The sequence below is a fragment of the Achroia grisella genome, unplaced genomic scaffold (genome assembly GCF_030625045.1).
Source record: "Achroia grisella isolate CSIRO2021 unplaced genomic scaffold, CSIRO_AGI_Agris_v1 utg1295, whole genome shotgun sequence".
In the NCBI taxonomy this organism is placed as follows: Eukaryota; Metazoa; Arthropoda; class Insecta; order Lepidoptera; family Pyralidae; genus Achroia; species Achroia grisella.
The window spans coordinates 1,055,776-1,077,114 of NW_026712613.1; the positions used below are offsets into that span (position 1 = coordinate 1,055,776).

At 42.9% G+C, this 21,339-nt stretch overlaps 1 protein-coding gene across 1 annotated transcript in view; it reads right to left on the reverse strand.

The window, feature by feature from the left end:
• Positions 1-21,339, reverse strand: part of LOC131855053 (recQ-like DNA helicase Blm) — a 39,726-nt gene continuing 18,387 nt past the window's right edge. The window contains exons 5-18 of the mRNA XM_059206266.1: positions 20,817-20,995; positions 18,116-18,281; positions 17,636-17,760; positions 17,175-17,334; positions 16,735-16,927; positions 14,099-14,610; positions 11,310-11,458; positions 10,059-10,193; positions 9,635-9,799; positions 9,062-9,252; positions 2,078-2,210; positions 1,329-1,420; positions 889-1,155; positions 1-183 (exon numbers count right to left, since the gene is read on the reverse strand). Of these exons, the coding sequence (XP_059062249.1) occupies positions 98-183; positions 889-1,155; positions 1,329-1,420; positions 2,078-2,210; positions 9,062-9,252; positions 9,635-9,799; positions 10,059-10,193; positions 11,310-11,458; positions 14,099-14,610; positions 16,735-16,927; positions 17,175-17,334; positions 17,636-17,760; positions 18,116-18,281; positions 20,817-20,995 (2,553 nt within the window). The 3' untranslated portion in view covers positions 1-97. The remainder of the gene's footprint in view (positions 184-888; positions 1,156-1,328; positions 1,421-2,077; positions 2,211-9,061; positions 9,253-9,634; positions 9,800-10,058; positions 10,194-11,309; positions 11,459-14,098; positions 14,611-16,734; positions 16,928-17,174; positions 17,335-17,635; positions 17,761-18,115; positions 18,282-20,816; positions 20,996-21,339) is intronic.

Consider the following 21,339-nt stretch of genomic DNA (forward strand, 5'->3'; position numbering starts at 1 on the left):
TCACATGGATATTTTCGAGATATCTGATATTTTATATTAAAAGAAGGTAGTTTCATTATTACTCGGTATCGTTAAACTAGTTGCATATAACCCCCACTCATATCTTCTCTGTATAAAAGGGAGGGTTTTTGTAAGCCGCGGCATTCGGTCTTTGAGCACAGTTTGCTGGTTGTATTTCAATTGCTAAAATGAATTGTTTTAAAGACATAGTTAAATTAATGTTATATAGTTGTTATTTTATTATAATACATACTTTTACTAGTACATAGAGTTGATATATCTAACACTATGTAAATAATTATGTCATAACATCTTAACAAGGCGTGTCTTTACTAAAAATTGATAACATCAAACATATAAACAACAGTAGTGATATAATTCAATAAATAATAACGATATGACAACAATTAAGGATAACAAATCTATTATCACACAGCCAGCTGCATTCGGTGGTATTGCTTATTTGTAATATGATTGTTATTATTTTAACTGTTGCGGGTCCAATTGAAGACGTATGCAACTACTTATAGGCACTTCGGTCTATGTTGACATCATATAATACAAATAAGACTTATACAAGCAAGCATCGCACATTCATTTTAAGAATCCGGCTCAATGGAAACACCAACCAAATTCTGTTAAATTCTAACAAATTTGATCTATATAATAAAACCATATTAGATCTAAAACTATTGATTTAAGTGAAATAAAATTAATGCTTATTAATAATTTATTTCAATGAAAAAATGCATGTAAATGGAAAACTACTAATAATGCAAATGAAACGATTTTTGCTGGTAAAGACAACATTGGAGATGTAATAATTGAATTATTGGTGATTAAATAATGTATGCGGTTTATATAAGAAAGGGAGAAGAGGGAACAGACCAGGCTCAGGCTGGTTGTTGGTTGGTTGTTGGTGGTTGGCTACGTTTGGCCGGATGTTGGCCATGTTTGGCCGGATGTTGGCCACGTTTGGCCGGATGTTGGCCACGTTTGGCCGGATGTTGGCCATGTTTAGCCGGACGTTGGCTATGTTTGGCATGAGTTCTTCTATGTTTAGTCGGATGTCGGCCAAGTCTGTCCAGGTGTTGGTCATGTTAGGCCGCAGTACCGGCATGCTTCCGAGCTTATTGCCAAAGTTGCTTCCGCTCGCTGCAACAAAGATTTACAAAGTCTGAAGACTTCTATATTCACGAGTTATATTATCCAATAAAATTAAGGTAAATTATCTTATAAATAAATTATATAATATAAATATATAATAGCTAAATTATATAATATATATATATATAGATAAATATAGGTTAAAGCGAGCAGGTACGTACGTGTGGCGTTGGCGCGCCCCTCGCGCCCCCTGCCACGCGCGGCCTCTCTTACAACTTTCTTCTTCAAGTCTGACGTCTGCTTGTGTTTGTACCTGAACAAAGTTATGATGAAATGTATGTATTTATTTATAAGAAACATGGTATTAATATTAAATTAATTTCAATATTAATAAAATAATCCACTTTATTTTGCATGCAAAATAATGCACATTATGGAACTGGAATGTCAAACATGCTGACACTTTTTGATATAAGAATGTATGTAGCACGTAATAATGATTGTTGCATCACTTATTCGCACCACCCTCCGGCTGATGCTCAGTGATTTTTTGTTGAGTAAATTGTTCACTGAGTAGCTCAACCCTTTTGTATCCCTGCACCTACGATAATGGTTTTATCCCGGTCTTAGTTGGGCCTGGGGAGAAGCTGCAAGTAGTGAAGGTGAGTGTTAATGCATTCTAAAAAAGTAATTTTAACCCTACACCCGTGACTTGTTTCCGTTGCGGTAGCCGGCTTCAAAGCCTAAGTTATCTTTAATTAGTGCTTCTTACACTTATGTGTTACCATTTCGGAAGAATCATTATCATCAGTCCCTTGATAAACTTAGGTCTCTCCCAAGGCATGACATTGGGTCCGATCTTCACAACCAATTAATACTTGGCGGGTAATAATTGGCCGAGAAGTATGTTCGTGTCTATGTAAATGATGTTTTATAGTTTGATTCCTTTTGGGGAGTTAAAAAGGCTCACTTCCTCCTGACGCCGCCGCTGTAAGTCCTCCTGGCTCGAGAACCGGACGCGGACGACGAGCCGTGACTGCTGCTCGGCCCTGGCTCCGACTTCTCTTTCACATCCAGCTCATCCTCGTGCTGCATAAGAACCCCTAAATAAAAAGTTAAGTTAAAGCAAAAACTTTGTACTCCTTTTTATGAAAATTGCATGGACTGAAGTCTGAAATTTCGCACACTTAATTTCTTATTACAAAAAGAAGTTTATCTCTAAACCGTGATTCATCTATGGTCTAAAGTTAGACCTGCGATGCCCCTAGTTTAACAGTGGTCTAAAAGCAAAAAGACAAACTCCATTTTAAAAATTGTATTGTAAGTTGTTGTTTTTTGAAAAATATCTTAACTAAATAAAAAATATATTAACTAAAAATATTTAAAGCTAATTTTACGATAATAAAAAAATATAAAAAAACGTTATTTGTTATTTGACTTTGAAATAATCACCATTTGAATAGATCCAATAAATATATCTCGCCGTTCCTTTTCTCCGTGTAGGACTCCTACTTGTAATTTAAAATTGATATCGTCCGACTTTTAAGTTTTTTTGTAATAAGACCGTTATAGTATATGTAGAGACGGAGTACAGAATACTAATATTTTTTTTTTTAAATTATGATTAAAAGCCCACTTTAAATCAATAAAAAAAACATTGCATCCCTACCATGTATTTGATACACACACGTGTATACATATATATATAGGAGAAAGAGGGGTAGCCCCGGCCGGCGGGTAACCTCGGCCATAGCAAATATTAGAACTTCGCACGGCGTGAGTTTGAATTTCGTGTGATCTCTGTGTGAGTTTAAGAGTAATTCGTCAAATGCTAACACTGAAGTCGATTGACTACTGCGTTCGGATGTAATCGACTGAATTGGTTTTTTGTTGACGACGGCCGCGTAATTTCAATTGTTTCAAACATAAGTAATTATTTATTTGATTTTGTTTACGTAATAGAATATTATTTTACTAAATTATTGTATTACGTGTTTTTTGAAAAAGTATATTTTTCTGAAGAAAATATGTCGGGTAACTAGTTTTGGGGGTATCCCCGGCCATATGTGAGATATTTATAATTATATATTGATGTTATTATTTTAAGTCTTCATTCCAAAAAATATTTGTTTGCAGTGTCATAATGCCGAAATTTAAAACTAGAACTACGAATCGCGGAGACAATGAAGAAAACATGAAAAAAGCAATTCAAGCGGTGCTTGAGAAAAAATGTTCTGAGAGAGGCAACAAGCTTGATGTGTTCTATAGCGGTTTTGACATCCTCTTCAACCTGTATGAAAAATTTAATGTTCAAGCCTCTCAAATTTATAATGCTAACGTGACAGGACACATCGACGGTTCACAAAAATGATTTGTGGTGAAACATTCGACGAGGACTGGATCCAATGCAAATAAATGTGAAGATTGGGCTCACGAGGCATGCGCAGATATAAATCCATCGGATTTGTATTGCAACTGTGATGTGTGTGTCGCTAAAAACGATTTGGCCACTAATTACGTAGGTACCAGGTAATTACGTAGGTAGGCCGGAGCTACCCGCCGCTTTAAAAAGATACCAAAATTTTACCATAAATTGAAGTGGGTTTAATCATGATTGGATACTATTTATGTTCAAATTTTCAATATTCTAATACGAATAAATATATTGTTGATTATTTTTTGTAGTTTTCGTTGTATTTCTCTTGATAATATAGTCACAATATATAAAATTGGCCGGCTCTACCCCCTTTCCCCTACTCTTTTGTGTATTGGCTGGGCGATTACCTGTCCCTGCAATTATAGAAGTCTATTCTATTCTACTCTCAAGCCACTTTATCCAATATCACTGATGCTATTCGCGATATTAATCTTGACCTCATCTACATCTCTGATTGGAGTAAAACTTATGGCCTTATTATTAATCCAAAGAAAACACAATGCCTGATTATTGGAATATATATATTATATCTAAATTAAATAAAACAAGTCTCCCGCCCACCATCTTTAATGGCCATGACATTGAATATAATAACAGAGATAATGTAATGTAATGAATATAATAATAGATCTTTTTTTCGATAGTTGGGGTACAATTACTGTTTTACAAAATGTCCCGCAACTCGGTGTGCCTTTTGGCATAGGCCTCCTCCAGCTCTCTCCACTGAGCTCAGGTTGATGTCATCTGTCCATCGTGTTTTTTGGCGACCCTGTCTTCTGGTCCCGTCACTAAGATACCAGAGAGTCACTTGTTTGATCCATTTGTTTGTTTTGCACCTTAGCATATGCCCAGTCCAACTCCATTTTAAACGGTTTATACTAGAGAGTACATCTGTAACTTTTGTTCTCTGTCTGATGTCCCAGTTTGTGATTTTGTCATTTAGTATGATCCCCATCATACTTCTCTCCATTGCCCTTTGACATTTTGCCAGTCGATCCCTATGATTCTCAGTCAAAGACCATGTTTCACATCCATATGTTATACAAGGTAGGATACTAGTGTTGAAAGTTTTCGTTTTAATATGCATGTTTATATCTTTACTCTTCATTATTTCTTTCTTTTGTTTATTTCCTTGGACATTGAATTTACGGGGGAGATGGTTTGCCCCAGATATCACATTGAATATAGTGTTCAAGTAAAAAACCTCGGATATTTATTTCGACGAAACATTTTCTTGGTCGCACCAAATTTCGCAATTAAGTCGAAAAATGTTTGGGTCTATCGAAAGCCTAAATAGATTGCGAAACTTCCTGTCAGTAGATACCAAGACTGCACTCGAAAATTCGTTATTACTCCCAATCCTAGATTATACAGATTCCTACTATCTAAATCTTATTGAAGAACAATTGAATAAACTTGAGCGACTCAAAATATTTGTATACGGTTTATATTTGGTCTTCGTAAATATGACCACATATCTCAATTTGGCGTGTGGTGTCGCTGTAAGAATAGCACCACCCCCTCTCTTCCCGTGGGTGTCGTAAAAGGCGACTAAGGGATTCATCGACCAGTGGACGGGCAGCAGCGTCCTACTGAGTACCTACCATCATACTGCGATCGCCAACCCGCATGCGTGGCGATTATGGCAATATCCCCCCAAATGGATTTACACCCAAGGCCCCGGCCCCCAGTCCCCGGCGGCCCCGCTAGTCTTGACCATGGTAGCGGTCATGGAAACGGCGGGGCAGGGGGTGCGAAGAATCTCCGGGTAAGACCAGGCTACCACAAACGACGACCACTGGCCCTGGCAACATACAACGTTCAAACACTGCGGACCGACGAAAAGTTAACTGAACTGGAGGAAGACTTGAGCAGATTGCACTGGCATGTCGTGGGATTATCTGAAGTCCGAAGAAAGGGGGAGGACTCGATAGTCCTGAAATCGGGCAATCTGCTTTACTTCCGGGAGGGCGATCAACTGTCCCAAGGCGGTGTCGGGTTCCTCGTCCACGAGTCCCTTGTGAATAATGTTATCAAGGTCGAGAGCGTGTCGACTAGGGTAGCGTACCTGATACTCAGAATTACCAAACGGTATTCATTGAAGGTCATCCAAGTGTACGCTCCAACTTCGACGCATTCCGACGATGAGGTTGAGGCTATGTATGACGATATCTCCAGAGCCATACATAGTACAAAGACTCATTATAACGTTATCATGGGGGACTTTAACGCAAAATTGGGCAAGCGAAGCGGTGATGAGCTGAGAGTGGGGCAATTTGGTATCGGTGATCGGAACTTCCGAGGTCAAATGCTGGCCGACTTCATGGAGAAGGAGAACCTCTTTATGATGAACTCCTTCTTCAGGAAGCCGGAACACCGGAAATGGACGTGGATTAGTCCCGATGGTGCCACAAAAAACGAGATAGATTTCATCTTGTCAACGAGAAGACAGATTTTCAATGATGTCTCTGTGATCAATGCCGTCAAAATTGGAAGTGATCACCGGATTGTAAGAGGCACATTGAATCTGAATCTGAAACTCGAACGATCCCGACTGATGAAATCTACGCTCCGCCCTACACCTATACAGATCCAAAACCTCGAAAGCTTTCAGCTAGAATTGCAAAACCGTTTCGAAAGCCTTGGTGACTGCGTTGACGTGGACGATTACAACAACAGGTTCGTGGAAACTGTCCGTGCGGCTGGGTCTAAACACTTCAAAACCCGCCGCGCAGAAAGAACCGGAAAAATATCTATCTCTACCCTCAAATTGATGGATGAAAGGCGAAGTATGGTCCTGCAGTCTCCGACTGACGCTTCTCAGTATCGGCAACTTAGCAGGCAGATCTCTAAGTCCTTGACTCATGACTTACGCCACTTTAACACAAATTGTGTAAAGGAGGCTATCGAGAGAAACAAGGGCTCAAAAGTCTTTAACAGGGATCTGGCTGCCGGACAGAGCCAGCTGACGCGACTTAAGACGGATGACGGCAGTTATACACGACAATCGTTTCGTCTAAACGACACTATACCGAACTTTTCAGCCTGTACGAGATTGGTATGGCTCTTAAACAACTTAAAAACAACAAGGCGCCGGGCGATGATGGAGTTACTGCTGAGCTTCTGAGGGCTGGAGGTAGACCTGTTCTACGAATCCTCCAGAAGCTATTCAACTCCGTCATCCTCGAGGGCAAAACGCCTCAAGCATGGCAAGGGGGTGTCGTGGTTCTGTTTTTCAAGAAGGGAGACAAATCGCTTCTGAAGAATTTCAGACCCGTTACACTGCTGAGCCATGTTTATAAGTTGTTTTCGAGAGTCATCACGAATCGTCTCGCGCGCAGGTTTCAGCCTCCCGAACAAGCCGGGTTCCGAAAAGGCTTTAGTACCATAGACCACATTCATACGCTGCGGCAGGTAATTCAGAAGACCGAAGAATACAACCTGCCACTTTGCTTGGCGTTTGTGGACTATGAAAAAGCCTTTGATTCGATCGAGACGTGGGCTGTGCTACAGTCTCTCCAGCGGTGCCAAATTGACTATCGATATATCGAAACGTTGAAATGTTTGTATGAAAACGCCACTATGTCAGTTCGCCTCCACGACCAGAACTCGAAGCCTATCCAACTGCACCGAGGTGTCAGACAAGGCGATGTCATATCGCCAAAGCTGTTTACCGCTGCGTTGGAAGATGTCTTCAAGCTTCTGGACTGGAGCGGGCTGGGCATCAACATTAACGGCGAGTACATCAATCACCTTCGATTTGCCGACGATATCGTGGTCATGGCTGAGACCCTGGAAGACCTTAGCAAAATGCTCGAAGACCTCAGTAGAGTCTCACAAGGAGTAGGTCTTAAAATGAACATGGACAAGACGAAAATTATGTCAAACGTCCATGTCGTACCTGCTCCCGTAAAAATCGGTGATTCTACACTCGAAATTGTCGATCACTACGTATATTTAGGGCAAACTAGCCCTAATCCAGCTAGGTAGATCCAATTTCGAGAAAGAGGTCAATCGTCGAATCCAACTCGGATGGGCAGCGTTCGGGAAGCTCCGATATATCTTTTCGTCCAAATTTCCGCAGTGTCTCAAGACGAAGGTGTACGACCAATGTGTGTTGCCAGTGATGACTTACGGAACAGAGACGTGGTCGCTAACTATGGGCCCCATCAACAAGCTCAGAGTCTCTCAGAGGGCAATGGAGAGGGCTATGCTCGGAGTTACTCTGCGTGATCGAATCAGAAATGAGGAGATCCGCAGAAGAACCAGAGTGACCGACATAGCCCGAAGAATTGCGACTTTGAAGTGGCAATGGGCAGGGCACATAGCTCGTAGGACAGATGGCCGTTAGTGGGGATGGGCAGTAAAGTCCTCGAGTGGCGACCACGGACCGGAAGACGCAGCGTGGGAAGGCCTCCAGCAAGGTGGACCGACGATCTGGTCAAGATCGCTGGAAGGCATTGGATGCGAGCAGCGCAGGACCGATCGTCGTGGAGATCTTTGAGGAGGCCTATGTCCAGCAGTGGACGTCTTCCGGGCTGCGATGATGATGATGATGATGATGATGATCTCAATTTCACAAACAACTCAAGTGGCTTCCCATTCGTCTTTGCAAGAACTACTATTATACTATCCCTGCTTTATACAATCCTCTACCACCCTCATACTCCTGAATACCTAAAACAGAACTTCCAGTTCCGTACTAAATTTCCGGGTTCTGAATTACGTAGCACAAGAAGCCTAAGTCTTACCTTCCCATTTCATTCTTGTAAATATTACACTGATTCTTTTACTGTACAGGCTAGTCGTCTCTGGAACTCCTTATCATTTCCCATTCGATCAGCACAATCACATGTCATTTTTCAAAAATTATTAAAATAATTAAATTCACACAATGTTTGTATTTTAAAGTATGCTTGACTTTTGCACTCCATCAGGAATATAAAATTACCTTCATATTTATATGTAAAAACTAGTGTTTATAAATCTAAAATAGATTCCCTCAGAGACAGATGTCTTCTAAATCTATTTTTCTAACCTTTCGTTAAATTCACAAGAACTAGAGGTTGTTTTTTTGTTGTATGCTGCAGAAAAAATTTGGAACGACTTGCCTCCGTCAGTTCGTTCATCACTGACTTTATCCTTACCAATATTTAGGTGCAAATGGTTGCTGCAAAAACAATCTCTCGTTTCGTAGTATTGTAATCTACTAAGTTGCGTCGATATGTGTGTGTACGCGAGTCCGCGTCTGATGGTATATATGATAAAATAATCCTGAGTAATTCTTAGTTTTTATTTAATTTTGATAAAGAAATAAAGATTTATTATTATTATTATGGTCGATCTTCGACCACTAGGCAACCTAGTGACTGAGTAGACTCACTCACACTAGCCCAGGTGAACCCCCAAAGTATTACCAGAAAATATTAACGATTATAAAGCTCACTGAGAGCTAGCATTTCATTATTCTACGTATTGTAGTATCATATCAGAGCTAAAATTGAACGGCCCCCTCACCCCACTTCTCGTTGGCGTAAGTGGAGGTGATCTTGAGCAGCGCGGCTCCGTACTTGTCGTAGTTGGCGCGCGTGATGTGCGGCAACGACAGCAGGGCCTCCGACGTCTCCGGCAGCTGAGAACTCATCGCCTTCAGAGCAGCCTGCGGCAGCACCGCCGTCAGCGTCACCCCACGCGCCTCGCCCATCTCCCTGTACACATACATACATACATACACACACGCACTGCAGTATTGCCGTCAGCGTCAACCCGCGCGCCTCGCCCATCTCCCTGTACACATACACACACACTGCAGCACCGCCGTCAGCGTCACCCCGCTCGCTTCGCCCATCTCCCTGTACACATACATACATACACACACGCACTGCAGTATTGCCGTCAGCGTCACCCCGCGCGCCTCGCCCATCTCCCTGTACACATACACACACACTGCAGCACCGCCGTCAGCGTCACCCCGCTCGCTCCGCCCATCTCCCTGTACACATACATACATACACACACGCACTGCAGCATCACCGTCAACATCACCCCGCGCGCCTCGCCCTTTCCCTGTACACACACACACACACTGACCTGCAGGCCTCCACCAGGTCGGCGTAGCACCGCTCCTGTATGCGCTGCAGCAGCGCGTGTACGGGAGACTGTCCCGTGTCTCCACCGCGCGCCACACTGCCGTCGTCTCTCGTCTTCTCCTCGCAGTTCATCGGGAACAATACGCGTTGCCCCTTCGACATCAATCTACCAGAACACCACTCTGTTTTATTAAATAGAACATTTTCGCTATAAATGTATACTTCCTCCATCTCCCCCGTATTCCTTCGATCGGTCCCTGTATAATTCACACGGAAATCGAATTTACGCCGGCTTGAGTAATACGCTAATAATGTAATAAACTGTATAAATGTGCAAATGTAAACAATTATATTCATACTATAAATGTGCCGTGCGTGGAATCGAACCGAGGCCATGTTTTATGTGTACATATTTGAGGTGGTACTTGTGCGCGTGCGGTCCGGGCTGGAGGTAGGCGCTGGCCATGTCGTTGTTGACGACCACCCGCTCGTGCAGCAGTCCGCGCCCCACCAGGTGTCGCAGCAGGCGCTGCACGTCGTTCACGTTCCACGACTTGCATCTGTCGAGCCACCAGCTCAATTACTCCTATACTTATCTGTGTTCTTTATCTATGTTCACGCTAGTTCGTTACGGTTTAAACAGAAAACCGAATGCCTTCAACTACATAGGTCATGGCACACAGAAAAGCGCGTTAACTAAAAAGGTGTGACACTGTATAAAATGTGAATCGCAGCTGGCGCAAGAACATATTGAACGTTTTACAGATTTAATATAAAATTAACCATTCTAATTAAAACGCCGGCCGCGCACTGTGTATATAACACCTGAGTATAAATCGGCTTGCACGCGACACCTCTCTATCGTTTTAGGCGTCCATAAACCACGGCAAACATTTTCATTGTAGCAACACACGTTATTTACGCAACACAGCTGTGCGACAACTGCCAGCGCAACGCGAGAGCAGGAGCGCACTCGTAATTCCGTCCCACTCACTGTATTCAATCCACCTGTTTAGATAGGTTCTCTTTTCAAAATTATGAGTCCATCTCTATTCAAAAAGATTTTAACCTGGATTTACCTAAGAAGGTTGCGTTACCAACATTTCACCTCAAGAAATAGATTAGCATAGAATCCGGATTCATCATGAAAACTCATTTTCATGCCTGAACTATGACAAAACCTAGCATGTGTTGTACCATTTTAGAATCTTGACTAAATGCGTCAACTTTTTGATGTACTTGCCAAAATAGTAGCCATACATTTTTTTACAGTACAGCTGGTTTAAGTTGGTTAATGAAATTATTTTTAATTCAATGTATACAAATTTAACTTTTTACTTAAATGTAAGGCAGCTTGCATGCAATTTTTTTTATTGTGAATTACAGCACGGTTTTTCATAATTACATTACAGAAAAAAAATATCCAAAAAGTTAATATTTACAGTCAGGACTAGAAAGTTCATTACAGGGTGTCCGTTTTTTAGAAAAAATTTTAAACCTTCATAACATTAAAAAAAATTACATGGATTATTTTTTATATTTTTCTGATTACCCCCATGACGCTTGACGTTGACTTCTGGGACATCCTGTATATGTATATAGTTATTAAACACAATATAATTGTTAAACAATAGATTAATTACACCACCTTTGTTATATAAAAAAAACCGTCATACCGTCCGTGTATGGAGTGTTGTGTGAGTGCGGAGAGCCGTCGTTGTCGAGAGCCTCGCAGCGCGGCCGCGAGCTGTATCAGTGTGTAGCGCGCGCTGTACGACTGCACGCAGCTCACGATCGCACACGAATCCTCCGTCACGTCCACCGGCTAAGACAAAACAATAGAAAATCATTTATTTTTACATTATATTTACATTTTACATTTATAAAAAAATTAGTGATGTCTATTAAAAAATGCTTCAGTTTAAATTTATTTGAATAGAAAATCATTTATTCAAATAAACTTAAACCGAAGCATTTTTGAATAGATAATTATAATTTTTTTAATCTACGTAATGTCCAAAGTGTTGGCAGCGTAGTGGCGTATGGTTTGACGCAACTGGTATCCTCGCCTACACGAATTCCTGATGTTGTTAACCATATACCTTCACTGTTGGACCTTCTGCTGACTTCGCATTCGGACGTATATCAGATCTCTGTGGAAGCCCCACTGGGATCCTCTGATCATTGTCTGATACGGAGCAAAGTTCTTTGCCACGATCTACTGGTCAACGTCGTGTTTGGCATTTTAAGTCGGCAGATTGGGATGAGATGCGAAGTTTTTTTGCATCTTACCCATGGGGGCGAGTTTGCTTGGCACTGGACGATCCTGATGTAACAGCTGCATCTGTCCCCGATACTGGGAATGGAGATATTTATTCCAAATTCCCACTCAGTCCTGGTATGGCGGATCCTGTAGATCAGCGCCTCGCCATAAGCAGGAATGCTTCCGTGCCTGGATTGCAGCTGTGAAGCCGAGTGATCCAGAAACCAGTGCCCTTAAAAGGAACTATAACTCTGCTTCCAGGTCCTTCAAAAGACATTATAACCACAACAAAGTCGGAGCACATCAGCAGAATTGGTAAAAAACTTCATCTGGATCCCGGGCTTTTTGGTCTGTTGCTAAAGCTGCTCAGGGAAATTTCTGTCAGCCATCTTTTCTACCACTGCGCCGAGAGGATAACTTGTTGGCCCAACATGCCAAAGAGAAGGCCGATCTCCTTGGTTCTCTTTTTGCATCCAACTCGACACTGGACGATAGGGAGCAATCACCGCCGGTCATCTCGCGGTGTGAGACTTTTATGCCAGAGGTAAAATTTACCCAAAAGCTGGTACTTAAGTCTCTTTTCTCCTTAGATATCCATAAATCGAGTGGGCCTGACGGTATTCCTGCTATTGTGTTCAAGAGGTGTGCACCTGAGTTGGCTCCGGTACTAACGCGTCTTTTCCGGTATTGCTACTCTACAGGTGTAGTCCCGAACTTTTGGAAGTCGGCTTTGGTTCACCCGTTCCCTAAGAAGGGAGATCGCTCAGATCCAGCTAACTATAGACCCATAGCCATCACCTTCTTATTCTCAAAAACCATGGAGTCGATTGTAAACCGTCAACTCATACGATACCTAGAAGTGAATCAGTTGAGTTCTGATCGTCAGTATGGCTTTCGTCAGGATCGCTCAGCTGGTGATCTTCTAATGTATTTGATACATCGATGGGCAGAGGCTATTGAGAATAAGGGGAAGGCCCAATCTGTTAGTCTGGATATTGCGAGAAGGCCTTTGATCGGGTGTGGCACAAAACTCTTCTTTTAAAGTTACAATCCTTCGGGTTGCCTGCGAAGTTATGCAAATGGGTCGCCAGCTTTCTCGCTGATTGGAGCAAAAAGATCGTTGTCGATGGTGCTTGCTCCGACCCACACTCTGTGAATGCTGGTGTTCCACAAGGCTGTGTGCTATCTCCGACACTGTTCCTTCTGCATATAAATGACATGTAACAAATCAACAACATTCATTGCTATGCAGTACCGGAGATGCCTTGTACAGCGGCCATGCTAATATGTCGCAGGCAAAAATTATAGAGTATCGGAACAAACTTGTGTCTGAAATCGAAACTTCACTCCATCAAGTTTCGGTTTGGGGTCAGGAAAATCGTGTTCAATGCAACCCCAAGAAAACACAAGTTTGCGCGTTTACCGCTAAAAAGAATCCATTTATCGTATCTTCTCAGTTTCAAGACACTCTCCTTGACGTGAAGCAAATCTCGAGGTCCGTGGCGTTGATATATCCAGTGACGTTCAGTTTTGCGGTCATTTGGAGGACAAGGCTAAAATAGCCTCTAAAAAGCTTGGTGTGCTCAGTAGATCATCGCTTGCAATTATACAAGGCGTAGACCCGGAATATGGAATACTGTTTTCATCTCTGGACGGAAGCATATCAATAACTAAAAAAAATAGTTTTTTTTTATTATTTTCCGCTAGCGACTTCAATAACTAGGTTTTAATTCGGCTGTATTTATTTGATTTAAAAAACACTTCTTTTATTTGAAAGAGTTCTAATTTCAGATTGGTTTTTTATGTTTGTAGTCCTTTTTTATAATATTTTAGTTAATTACTGGAACTGACTTTTGATTAAATTATCATTATATAGTATAAAATAAAGTCGCTATCGCTGTCTAGCTAGACAGCGCTAGCTGCGATATATGTGTAGCGATATATGTGTGCTTAAATCTTTAAAACTACGCAACGGATTTTGAAGCGGTTTTTTAAATAGATAGAGTAATTCTAGAGGAAGGTTTATATACATAATATAATACATAAACATCCGGGCGAAGCCGGGGCGAGCAGCAAGTGTAAAATAATTTAAAAATTGATCGAGTGCAATTTGTACTAAAGTTATCGGTGATGACCTTAGAATTAACAGAACATCGCGACTACTACGAAAATTAATTCATAACCGAGAATAGAACTGGGTACCTTGAACCGATGCTGCGCGCGGCAGTTGTCGCAGGCGGCGGCGGCGAGGCAGTGTCGGCGGTCGTACCGCTCCCCGAGGTAGGCGAGTGGAGAATAGAACCGGGTACCTTGAACCGATGCTGCGCGCGGCAGTTGTCGCAGGCGGCGGCGGCGAGGCAGTGTCGGCGGTCGTACCGCTCCCCGAGGTAGGCGAGTGGAGAATAGAACCGGGTACCTTGAACCGATGCTGCGCGCGGCAGTTGTCGCAGGCGGCGGCGGCGAGGCAGTGTCGGCGGTCGTACCGCTCCCCGAGGTAGGCGAGTGGAGAATAGAACCGGGTACCTTGAACCGATGCTGCGCGCGGCAGTTGTCGCAGGCGGCGGCGGCGAGGCAGTGTCGGCGGTCGTACCGCTCCCCGAGGTAGCCGAGCACTAGCGCGCGGCGACACTCGGCCACACTGTCGCACACCTCCACCATCCGCGCCAGGTTCTCCTCGTGCACACGTCGTGTGTCCTCTGTCGTGTTCTGCTCCCCTGTACAACCACCACCATACTTTGTACAAAGTCGTCTGTGTCGATACCTCGTCTCACCTAAATAAGTGAGACGAGTCTCGACTGATTTCAGTCACCGACTCACTTTGTATGTGATAAAATATTATTATAGAGACAGCTTAGTCCTCCAAAATAGCAATGCATGAGGAAAGATTTGCATTTTTGTGTGTATGTTTGTATTGAATAGACTCCGAAACTACTAAACCGATTTGAATAATTCTTTCACCATTAGGTAGCTACACTATCCCTGAGTGACATAGGCAATATATATTATTGTTGTTTTGGGGTTCTTTTGTGTTGAGGTGATATGATAACTTATAAATAATATGTAAGTTTATAGAATTGTATGGCCTTTTAATATTTTCTTACAATAGTGTCAATCTATATTTGACAACTAAACTATTATTAAACCGTAATCGGTGAGGAGGCCGTATACACACCTAACATCCTCCCGCAGACATAAAGTGCTCTTCGGATAGTCTACAGCAAATGAGCTTCGATTCCATCCCACCAGGGGTACCATCTTTCCCACCAGGGGTACCATCTTTCCCACCAAGCGTACCATCTTTCCATCCAAGAGTACCATCATTCTCACCAATGATACCATCTTTCCACCCAACTTCCCCTCCACCGGTGGCTTAAATTTCCAGCTGATATGCTTGTCTTGAACTGGATGAAATAGAATTACACTACTCGATGGTTATTAAATATCTAAAATCTCTATTTTCCTCTTGACTCAGAATTAGTTTAGTTTTCATTCTTATCATATCCTTTTCATCTGTAAAAATAGTCTTGTTTTTTCAGTCTCTTAAACTCGTCATTCACTTGAAAATATTCTCTTTGTATAATCATTACTGATTTATTTTCCACTTCTTCATAATCATCGGATGTCAAAATTGTATCTAGTCTTTGTTCTTCTTACTTTTGTTTATAGTCGTAACTAGTCATTTCATTCCTCAAAGAATGTTTCCTTACGTCTTTTTCTATATTTTTATCTCCCTCGTATTTCTTACTCATACCCGATGAAATATATTCCATTGTCAGTTCATTAACTTCTTTCACATAACCTATATACCTGACATGGCTAACCCGACTCTTTCGCCTCTTTCTTTATTTATCGAATCTCTGCTGACAATCAGATCGTGTGAATTCTTTAGAATTCTCGTACTTTTATAATTGCTCACACTCTGTTCATTATCATCTCTATTTTAAGTTCTTGGACTTATATTCTGTCTCTCAGGTGATACGACTGGTAACTGAGAGGCAGGTTGATGTTTATTCTGCTCTTGTATTAGTTCTTGGTACATATTATCTAGAGTAATGCATTCAATCAAAAATTCATCGGTCGTTTCACAATCTGCGTAAAATTCTTCTTCATTTGTTTCTTCGTCATTCACCCATTCATTGTAAATATCTTTGTCTACTTTAAATAATTCATCGGCTTTACTTTTAAATAGTGAATGACAGACCTTTATTTCCGCATTATTTGGTATGGATTCCTTTAATAACTCTGATAACTGGTTACCAGTCTTTGTGAATAATCGGCGTAAATTAGTTCTTGATTTTTTTAATCTCAACATTTTAACACAAAGTCACAGTCGCCAGATGTTGTGTTGGGGTTCTTTTGTGTTGAGATGATATGTTAACTAATAAATAATATGTACGTTTGCAGAATTGTATGGCCTTTTAATATTTTCTTACAATAGTGTCAATCTACATATATTTGATAACTAAACTATTATTAAACCGTAATCTGTGAGGAAGCATATATATAATAAATACATATATAAGTATATACATCTAACAATAATATTAAAAAAAATTAGGGATCCTTACTAAAATTCCAATAATATAACCCAAGGTGTAAAAATATTACATAAAAAATACCTAACACCGCGTGCGCTGCAAAAAGTATCAATACTTTTTGCAGCGCACGCGGTGTTATGAGACCTAGTGTAGTGTGGGATGCGACACACACACATACATGCGACCAGCAGGCGGCGGTAGTCTTTTCTTTTTTTCTGTTGATATGGTGATGCCTGTCGTTGGTAGTGTTTGGCACGACAATGTGTTACGAGACTTAGTGTCGTGTAGTGTGTGACTCACTGGCCAGCAGGCGGCGATAGCGCACGACGTCGCCATAGGAGTAGTAGAGCAGGCAGAGTGCAGGTTCGCCGTCCCGGCCGGCGCGGCCCGCCTCCTGGTAGTAGCCCTCCACCGACTTGGGCAGGCTGTGGTGGATCACGAACCGCACGTCCGCCTTGTCCACGCCCATGCCGAACGCTATCGTCGCACAGATCTGGGGAAACAGGTGACGTTACTTAATTATACTATTATAGATGGTTGCAGGCGGCTGCACGTAGCGCGGGCTGCGTACGTATCACCTTGTATCAGGCGGCTGCACGCGGCGCGGGCTGCATACGTACCACCTGGTACCCGTACGTACCACCTGGTACCCGTACGTACCACCTGGTACCCGTACGTACCACCTGGTACCCGTACGTACCACCTGGTACCTGTACGTACCACCTCGTACCAGTACGTACCACCTTGTGCCTGTCCGCGAGCCAGGCGGCCTGCACGGCCCCGCGCTGCTTGTCGGAGAGCCCGGCGTGGTAGGAGGCCGCCTGCAGCCCCACGCGCTGCAGCGACGTCGCCAGCTCGTCGCACTCCTTGCGCGACAGGCAGTACACGATGCCCGACTGTCTGTATAATATATCACGAAGTAAATCGTTACATCACATTGTAATTATACAGTATTGTATTCTCATATATGAAGTATATTACAAAGTCAATAATTGGAACTGGCTATTAAAAAACACTACTAACATTAAGAAAAGCCATTAGGTATTGGCTAAAGAAAAAACTGGTGATTCAAATATAGAACACCAACTGATGTTCTGTTTTTGAAATAGAACCGTACAATGGTATGATGTTCTGTTACTTAGAATTAAGACAGCGAAACGGTTCCAAAGTGCTGTAGTATGTACACAAGTTCCAAATTTACCTGAAATACTTCTCCTTGATAACCGCAGCAACTTCGTCGTTGACTGTTTTTGCTTTCTTCTTCAGTATCTTGTAAATGAGGTTCGGCCGATTGAAGCTGCACATGAACCATTTGCATTTGGTCACCTAGAGCCAAATTCACTATGAGATCGCTTTCATATTCTATTCATTATACATATACAATATTCTAAATATACAAGATGATTTTTGTTGTAGGGACAAAATTGGCTTTAATCAAGTGTTGATTAGTATTACAAAAAGGTAAAGTTTGTGTGTTTGGGTATGTTGGGTATGTGGGCGCCATGAGCGGTGGACGCGGGAACCTTCTCGAAGGTGCGGTGGTACCTGTAGTTGGTGGAGGATGTCGGTGCGGTGGTACCTGTAGCTGGTGGAGGATGTCGGTGCGGTGGTACCTGTAGCTGGTGGAGGATGTCGGTGCGGTGGTACCTGTAGCTGGTGGAGGATGTCGGTGCGGTGGTACCTGTAGCTGATGGAGGATGTCGACGCGCACGCGCAGAGTGGCGGTGGCTGTGAGCGCCATGAGGGGAGGGCGCGGGAACCTCCGCCGCAGTTCGTGCAGTCGCTTGTAGTCGGGCCGGAAGTCGTGCCCCCACGCCGACACGCAGTGCGCCTCGTCTACCACGAACCTGAACACCACACCAATACCATAACGGCGACCTGGCGACACCTCAATGTCACCGATATTCTTAACTTAAAAAACTTCTATATTGGCTCGATGGACCATTGTATAGTTCTGGATGCCTCGAATAATTAAAAAATCTTTATTCATGTAGATCTATTACAGACTCTTATGATATTAAATCTCCGTCAGTTTGGAGTGATTTCCAGATGAGAAGAACTGACAAGAAGTTCAGCTCGTATTACCTTTATTCTGTCATACTTGTGAACGGGTGCTGATCAGTGAACCAGTTGATTTCTGATCGTCAGTATGGCTTTCGTTAGGGTCGCTCAGCTGGTGATCTTCTAGTGTATTTGACGCATCGATGGGCAGAAGCCATTGAGAGTAAGGGGAAGGCCCTATCTGTTAGTCTGGATATTGCGAAGGCCTTTGATCAGGTGTGGCACAAAGCTCTTCTTTTAAAGTTACAATCCTTCGGGTTGCCTGCGAAGTTATGCAAATGGGTCGCCAGCTTTCTCGCTGATCGGAGCATCAAGATCGGTGTCGATGGTGCTTGCTCCGACCCACACTCTGTGAATGCTGGTGTTCCACAAGGCTGTGTGCTCTTCTTGTATCTCCGACTCTGTTCCTTCTGCATATCAATGACATGTAACAAATCAACAACATTCATTGCTATGCGGATGACAGTACCGGAGATGCCTTGTATAGCGGCCATACTAATATGTCGCAGGCAAAAATTATAGAGTATCGGAACAAATTTGTGTCTGAAATCGAAACTTCACTCCATCAAGTTTCGGTTTGGGGTCAGGAAAATCGTGTTCAATGCAACCCCAAGAAGACACAAGTTTGCGCGTTTACCGCTAAAAAGAATCCATTTATCGTATCTTCTCAGTTTCAAGACACTCTCCTTGATGTGAAGCCAAATCTCGAGGTCCTTGGCGTTGATATGTCCAGTGACGTTCAGTTTTGCGGTCATTTGGAGGACAAGGCTAAAATAGCCTCAAAAAAGCTTGGTGTGCTCAGTAGACTGAGACGGTATTTCACGGCGGCCCATCGCTTGTAATTATACAAAGTGCAGATCCGGCCGCATATGGAACACTGTTCTCATCTCTGCTACTTCCATTACCATTCCAATACCAGCTACTTCCATTTGACCGCATTCAGATCCGAGTAGCCAGAATCAGTGGTAATCAACGTCTATGTAACAGACTAGACCCATTGGCTTTGCGGCGAGATATTGCATGTCTGTGCATTTTCTACCCTCTGTGCATATATCACGGGGAGTGTTCTGAGGAATTGTTCGGATTAATACCAGCTGCTGAGTTTCACCACCGTACCACCCGCCAGAACTTGAAATACCATCCTGATCATCTGGATGAATGGCGGTCTTCCACAGTGCGCTTTTCTAGAAACTTTGCCACGCACAACCACATTGTGGAATCACCTTCCAGCAATGGTATTTCCGAACCGATACGATATTGAAACCTTCAAGAAAAGGGCTTATTCCTTTTTTAAAGGCCGACAACGTACTTGCAATTCCCCTGGTGTTGCGGGTGCTCATGGGCGGCGGTAATCACTTACCATCGCCGCATGCTTGTATGTCCCCTGTGTTATATAAAAAAAACATAAATAGGGTCTATTATGTGTATTATAGGCGCCAAATGGGCGCAATAGACCTAGAAATAGAATAAAACATTGTAATGTGCGTTGCGCGGCAGTTTCGGACGACTGACGCGCGACCCCGCTCTCTGCGCGATATATATATATATATATATATATATATATATATATATACCCGGGGGAAGGAGAGCGGGGTCATATACAAGCCGCGACCGGCGGAATCGTGGATTATTCCTAAACTACACGCCGCGCAGCGCACAAATAATGATAAAATGAATGTTCCCTACCCAGCATAAACATTGATTCCATAGATTGTAAATTAATTGAAATATAATAAAAATAAACAGAGGGGGCGAGGAGACAAGTTTGCCGATGGTCCGTTGGCCAGCGGCCAAGAAAACGTATAAAAGTAGCGTCCTTCCGAGTTATGATGGAATAACGCCAGTGACCTCCATAGAGAGCGAACAGTAAATAACAGCAATAGATTATCGCAGAAAAAACAAGTCTCCTCGCCACATAGCTGCATCAATCAAGTCGTATCGTTTTATTTCTTCACATCGCCTTCAACGTTCACTGTCCATCGCATAGTTTATCGCTTCGCCCAACGTCCTTCTGAGAACGACTCACAGTGGTGCCTAGTGCACCTGGTCCTTCACCAGCAACGCGCCCGCGGCGTTGATTGAGGTCCTTTATGTAGAGAATGCTTTGCAATAGTTACTCTCTCACCCCGAAGAGGGTAGGTCAACGTCCGGGCGTACCAGCGACTGGTGCCTGCCGACGCGCCCTTCGACTCCCGGGGGCAGCGGTCCGCATAATATAAGTTGTCTAGTACCCGTGAAACAAACACAAGCTCCGCTTAGCCTAGGACTAGATGGCGCTGTGTGAATTGTCAAAGGAAGGATATATTAGTCCATTAGATTACCTAGCGATCTTATCCCTCGAGTAGAGAGCGGTGAGGACATCTTGGAACTTGGGCGAGCTGCAGATCTTCTCCGGGGTAACGTAGAGCAGCTTCAGTAGCGGCTCGCGCATCGACAGCTTGTGGTACACCTCGTCTGCTTCCGCAGCGCTCATATCGCCGCTCAAGTGTGCTGCCGGGATCTGAAAAATTATATTAGCTGCCATTAGACATGTTCGAGCGACCATGTATGAGCATCTTCCGCGAACCTATAGGCGACCCGCCAGATACGGGCCTCGAATCTATGCTCTTTACCGGAGCGTACTGCTGGGGTGATCATTCGTTTTCGTCCTATATTAGACAGGGTGTCCAGTAATGAATGGATAACCATTAAACGTCTTATAGTCCAACTTATGGCCGTCCTAAAAAAATTCCTTTACAATGCAAGGTGACAACTCTAGTTATATTGTCTGGACCAGGGTGCTTTTCCTCAATTTGACCGAACAACCATGTACTTGGAGGAAGATCATCCTCTTTAATTAAAACA